The sequence below is a fragment of the Acomys russatus genome, chromosome 30 (genome assembly GCF_903995435.1).
Source record: "Acomys russatus chromosome 30, mAcoRus1.1, whole genome shotgun sequence".
Lineage (NCBI taxonomy): Eukaryota > Metazoa > Chordata > Mammalia > Rodentia > Muridae > Acomys > Acomys russatus.
This window is the reverse complement of record NC_067166.1, coordinates 25937762-25943761: the sequence shown is the minus strand read 5'-3', so window position 1 is coordinate 25943761 and position 6000 is coordinate 25937762. Positions and strand designations below refer to the sequence as shown.

General features: G+C 45.3%; 1 protein-coding gene across 4 annotated transcripts in view; it reads left to right on the top strand.

Annotated features, from left to right (window-relative positions):
* Window positions 1-717: 717 nt before the first annotated feature.
* Rnf180 (ring finger protein 180) overlaps window positions 718-6000 on the top strand; it is a 174503-nt gene continuing 169220 nt past the window's right edge. The window contains exon 1 of one of the 4 annotated variants that reach the window (XM_051172392.1): window positions 718-818. Coding sequence is in view for 2 of the 4 variants with exons in the window: in XM_051172393.1 (XP_051028350.1) it covers window positions 4546-4575 (30 nt within the window). In the remaining 2 variants the exon portion in view is untranslated. Of the gene's footprint in view, window positions 819-3297; window positions 3487-3765; window positions 4576-6000 lie in introns of those variants that run through there. The other 3 variants (XM_051172391.1, XM_051172393.1, XM_051172390.1) reach the window with 3 other exon arrangements.

Genomic DNA, 6000 nt, shown 5'->3' with positions numbered 1-6000 from the left:
GAAAATGTTTCTTCATTTCATGTTATAAGGGGATAAGTGATTGACAATTGGAGTGTTTAGTCCTCTGTGTCAGGGAAGTCCTGGTGCCTGACCCTGAGGCAGCTGTCACATTGTGTCCACAGCAGAGAGAGTAAATGAGCATGCTCAGGTAACTTTCTCTTTGTGGAGTCTGGGGCTCCAGCACACAGAAAAGCGCTGCCTACAGTCAGGAAGGGTCTTATCCCCTCAACTAACCCAGTTTAGGCAATTCATCGCAGACATGCCTATAGGCTTGCCTGCTTGGTGATTCTAGATTCTGTGTAGTTGACAATCATTAACCTTTAGTGTGAGGATCTATAGGAATGTGGGTATCCAGCAGGCAGCTGCATCACCAAAAGGCTCTCACCCCAACATAGTGACGTCATTGGTGCTCCCTGCTCCGCGTGCAAATAATTCTACTGGAGGGTCTGCTCTCCTAGCAATTGTTTTGTGTTTCTTTATCTGGGGAGAAGCCTACTCAGTTTTCTTTGTCTTCATGACCTTGGTGAGTCTCATAAGCTCCAGGGTCTTTTGAACCTTCCTCTTCTTCTGGGAGGGGGTGTGGGAATCTAAGAGTTCTTTGAAGAGAAGGTATTGCCAATGCAGCTAGATAACCCCCACCTTTCTTTCTCTTTCAGAAGGTGAGAAGGCCCCACCCTTCTGTTTCTTACATGGCCACTTCCACCAGTAGTAAGTCAGTCCGTCCTGGGTTTCAGAAGACTTTGAAATTGCCTGTTGTCTCATCTCTGGCTTCACATGGAGAATGGTTTTATTTCTAAAGCCAGATTGGATCTACATGGGTAATTTCAATAACCTTCCCATTTAGGTCTCTGGCCTTACTTACATGAGTGAAGTCCCTTTTGCTCTATAATACAAGACATTTATAGATCCAGGGACTAGGAGATGGACATTTGGTGGCGGTGGCAGTGAAGGCGTTGTCTATTTTGCCTGCGTTAGTGGTTTGGGATGTGACCTTCAGCGCTCTCTTATCATAACCTTTGCACACCTTTGTTGCACACCTTTACACACAGTATGACGCATGGGGTATGAAGACTATTGAAGACCGTGTATTTCAAAAATATTCGGAACCTCCCACTTCACCAATTTCAATGGTACAAGTAATTTCCCAAAATTTACCTTTTACTATTGGATTTCAGAAGTCCAATACCACTCTGGCTTTTTAATCTTCATTAATGCTCTATTGTTTTCTATCCCTGGAAGCTATTTGGATTTCTTTGATGTCTGTTATTTAAATTTTCACAGTTGATAGGTTTGGGGTTGGACAACTTCTGATTCCTGAGCTGAGCCAGAAGTTGTGTGTTGTTGTCCTCCTGTTGTCCAGGTTTTTTATTTGTTCATTCCTTTTCTCTGTTTGACTTATTGGCTCTACATATTTGAAAATCCCTTGCTCAGCTGCCCTGGATAAAAATTTACAGCACAATACTGAAAAGGAGTGCCAAGAATGGACGTGCCTGTCCTATTCTGATTTTAGTTAAAAGTGACTATTCTTTCACAAGTAAACATGGAGTTAACAATGGGTGTCTCACAGATATGCCTTAGTAGACTGAAATTTTTCCTATTTATTTCTTGTGTGTGAGGAAAGGTGTTGAATTTTGTCAAATGTTCTGAGGCTGGCCTACAGGATATAAGATGGGAGAATAAGACCACCCCAAGCTTGAGGTGTGTGTGTGTTTTAATGGCTCCCTACACCCATCGATAGGTAATAAGCCTCCATTTCTTTATGTTTTTGTTTGTTTGTTTGTTTTGTCAACAGCATTGCATTTCTATTTCTCTCAAATGTTGCCTATTTCCCCCTACACATGGCTGGTCTCTGCTTACCATTTAAGCCATGAAAAACAGGAGAGGCTGGAGTGCCCAATCTTACCCCAGCAAATCAATAATTATACAGAAGAGACCCAATCTCTGCCTGCTATAGAAGGGATATTCAGATACCTTCAGAATAGGAAAATGGAGGGAGGGGAAATCACTGCGCAGTACACCATACCCAATAAAACCCAAATAAAACTCCCCAACTCTGGGGTCGCCTTCTCTACCCAAAAAGTCTGTAATAACTGCTGATAGATACTACACTGAGCTGTTTTCCTGTCTTTTGATTCTCTGTGACTCACCAGCTTTCTCTTCATCTGTTGTGGATCATCTTCGTTGTCTTTTAGTTCATTATATGACTCCCTATTACTTCTGTCTCTTATACCAACCTTGGGTTTGTGCGATAAATCACACCCAACATACTCTATTAATACCTTTCTGGTCACCAGGTTCCTTTGCTAGTATTTCACCAACGATTTTTGTTTAATAACCATGAAGCGTAGGGAGTTTGTCTTTAATGTGTGTGTGTGTGTGTGTGTGTGTGTGATGTCACTGATTTTGTCTCCTTCACATTTACATTTTGTTGTTGTTGTTCAGCCTTCCTAGAGGCAGGGTCTCCTGCTGAAGCCCACCCAGTCCCTCAACTCTGTTTAAAGCTGGTTTTCAACTCCTGACAATCCTCAGTCCTTGGCCTCCCTCAGTACCGGGTTCACAGGTGTGAGCACCATGCCCAGCATTTTTTTATTTTTATTTATTTATTTATTTTTTTTTTATTTTTGGTTGTTGTTTCACTTTCCAAACGTCATTGAAAAGCCAAAATAAAGCACTTCGGGCAAATCTAAACTTTTGTATTCAGCATTGAAAGCAAGATCTATTTGGCGGGCTTCCTCCGCCCATTTTTGATCCCTCTTCCTGACGACAGGTTATTAAACATGCTTTGCATATTCGGAATCGTTAGATCAGCTATTTTAATTGCTCCGAACCTAAAGTTTAGAGACTGACAGTCAACATTTACAACACAGGGCCCCTACACTTCCTGAATAGCACTCGCGATTTACCTGGATACCAACTCACCTCGGAACTGTAATTTGCCATAGAGCCAGGTATCTTTAGCGTTTTTTTTTTTTTTATATCGGTTGCGCATGAGCCACAAGAAGATAAGCGACAGACAAACACACCAGAGGGAAAACTGACGCCAGGTAAAGGTGGTATCTTTAGAGTCAGGGATGAGGATGGGTGGCCCGGACGCCTGCTGATTCTAACTAGGAACAAACCCACTGTGTAGCTTAGTCTGCACTCCAGAGGCGCTAGGTGAAGACCGGGGAGACAGCACAGACTTTTATTGCTCGGGTAAGGGGCTGAGCGGAGGGGGGAAACTTTCCCACGGCCCCGGAGGGCCGAGCGAGCAGGGCCTGCGCGGCCGGCGGGTCTACGCGGGGTCAGGCTCGGCGCCGCCCACGCGCGGCTCGTGGGAGAAGCGGAGCGGGCGCGCAGGCGGATGCGGGGCGCCGAATCCCAGGCCACGGGGTCCAGCAGCGGGAGCAGCTCCAGCGCTTTCGGCAGGGTTTGTCTCCTGTCGCTTCCCGTCTCCGGAGCCGGCCTCGCCCTGGGTGCTGGGAGCCGGGCGGGGCGCGGACGCAGGTAAGGGCCGGTCTGGGCCTGGCGCGGCCCCCGGGGCCCTGGGCTGGACGCACCGCAGACTCCGGCCGAGCCTCCGGTGACGCTCGGAGGCGCAACTTTCGTACCCGATGGCCTGGCCTGGGCAGCCGCGCGGCCGGCACGGCCAGGGTCTGGAGTCGGGTGGGGCGGTGGCGCCGGGGGCGTGGCAAGAAGCCTGCGGGGTAGGAGTGGGGGCTGCGGGCAGCCGGTCCCCACGGGGCTCCCAGCGACTGGGCGGAGGCGCACACCCCCTTCCGCGCCCCGCTCTGCACCGACCCACTTTCTTTTGTCTGGTGCTTTTCAGACCTGGCGTGCCAGTTGCTTTTGTTGCAGACCTGAGTCGGGACCTTGCAGACTTTGTGCCAGGCTGAGGTGATGAGCCAGATCTAAAGTGCATCTGGACCCTGGGGAGCCCAGGGTCTTGGGGGGTGGGGAGGGGTAGTTATTATGAGCATGGTAATTAGCAGTAACATGTGGCTTTTCCAGATAACCCTCGATATTTTTGTAGCATCTAATAGTTTTAAGTACACCCATAAGAGCGTTTATTAGGTAACTTCAAAGGAGCGTGGTGTGTGGAGGTTACTTATTATCCCGTTTTATAGACCAGACACCTGGGGCACCCACCAAGGAAAGTGATTCTATCAAAACGAAGCTGGTATTAGAACTTGCCAGACACATCTTTGCCTTGCATGACCCAGTTGCTCTCCGGGCCACAAGCAAAATTTAGTGCTTGAAAAACTGCCAGTGGGGTTCTGTGCTGGCTAGTTTTGTGTCAGTTTACACAAGCTACAATCGCTTGGAAAGAGGGAACCTCAGTGGAGAAAATGCCACAACAAGTTTAACGAGAGGTGCATTTTCTCCATTGATTATTGATGTGTGAGGGCCCAGCCCACTGGGGATGGTGCCAGGCCCTGGGTTGGTTGGTCTTCGTGCTGTAAGAAAGCAAACTGAGCAAGCCAAGTGGAGAAAGGCAGTGAGCAGCGCTCCGTGGTGGCCTGGACTTCAGCTCTTGCCTCCAGGTTCCAGCCTTGAGTTCCTGCCATGATCTCCCTGGATGACGAACTACAAATTGTAAGATGAAATAAACCTTTTTCTCCTCGAATTACTTTTGGTCACGTTGTTTCATCACAGCAACAGAAACCCTAAGGCGGGTTCTATTTTCTTTCACTCGTTGCCAAAACAAGTCAAAACAGGAAAACTTTCTTTAAAAACACAGAGTGGAATCCTTTCAGACTCCTGCAGTAGTGTCTTTAAAAGTAGTTCTTAAAAGTCTGAATAGTTTGCACTGTGGAAACTTAGTCTTAGCATAGAGCGAAAAGCATTTGCCTTGCCAGTCTTTCCTTTACTGTACAAGCGTAGTGTCCATAGTGCACAGAGACATTGGTGATGATCATGGCAGAGGTCCTCAACACAAACAAGTAAGTATACTTAGGAAGAATTGACTCTGTAGGAGAATAGCCATCTCAGTGAAAAGTAACTTATATAGCAATTGCATGTATATTGTATTGTTTTCTTATCTCCCTACAGCTTTTAACAGTTAACCAATTTCCCTGGGCTTCTCCTTTAAATTGTTTTGTCAATATATCTTCTATTGCCCAATTTCCCTCTCATTTGTATTTGGGTTTTCAAAATGAAGGTTTTCATCCGAAAGTTGAACTTGCTTTCTATGTAGAACATTTATGAGTATATATAAGCACCGCCCCCAAACTTTTTGTTGTTGTTGTTCTTGTTTCTTCATGTTTTTGTTGTTGTTTGTTTTGTTGGTTTTCAAGACAGTGTTTACCTGTGTAGCCTTGGCTGTCCGGGACTCACTTTGTAGACCAGGCTGGCCTCGAACTCACAGAGATCCACCTACCTCTGCCTCACTGAGTACTGAGATTAAAGTCATAAGCCACCATGCATGACTAACTCAACCTATCTTTTAATAAGTAAATCCCATATACCAGACAGGATTTTTTTTTCCAGGCAAGTAGTGCAGTGAATTAGTAATCATTTTTAATAGGCCTCTGTGCTATTTTATGATACATCTACATGTGTAACAATACTTTGTAGTTTTGTGCTGCCTTTCCAGTAAGGACCATAAAGCTAAACATTTTTACCTAAATTTTGAAAACTGCAGCACAAAAAAAAAAACTTTACAGGACAGTTTACGAGGACTTAACAATTCTCTTTACTTTAACCACCTCCACTCAGCTGTCTGGGAAAAAAAAAGCTGTCTAGGGGAAAAAAAAAAAAAAAAGGAATAGTTGGAGAATGAAATCATAGCTAGAAAATCATTTGAACTGGGTGGGAAAAAGCTAGTTTTTCTCTTCATGGTCTGACTATGCAACTATTAAATTTTTTTCCTTCTCTAAACATGTTATATAGTTTAAGCTTTTAAAGCGATGACCACCTAAGGGCTAAAAGTTTACTGGGATAGGGCCACTACTGTTCAAAATTGTTTTGAATCTTTGAGTCATTTTGCAAGCAACATAAAAGTATCGTTACTTTTTATAA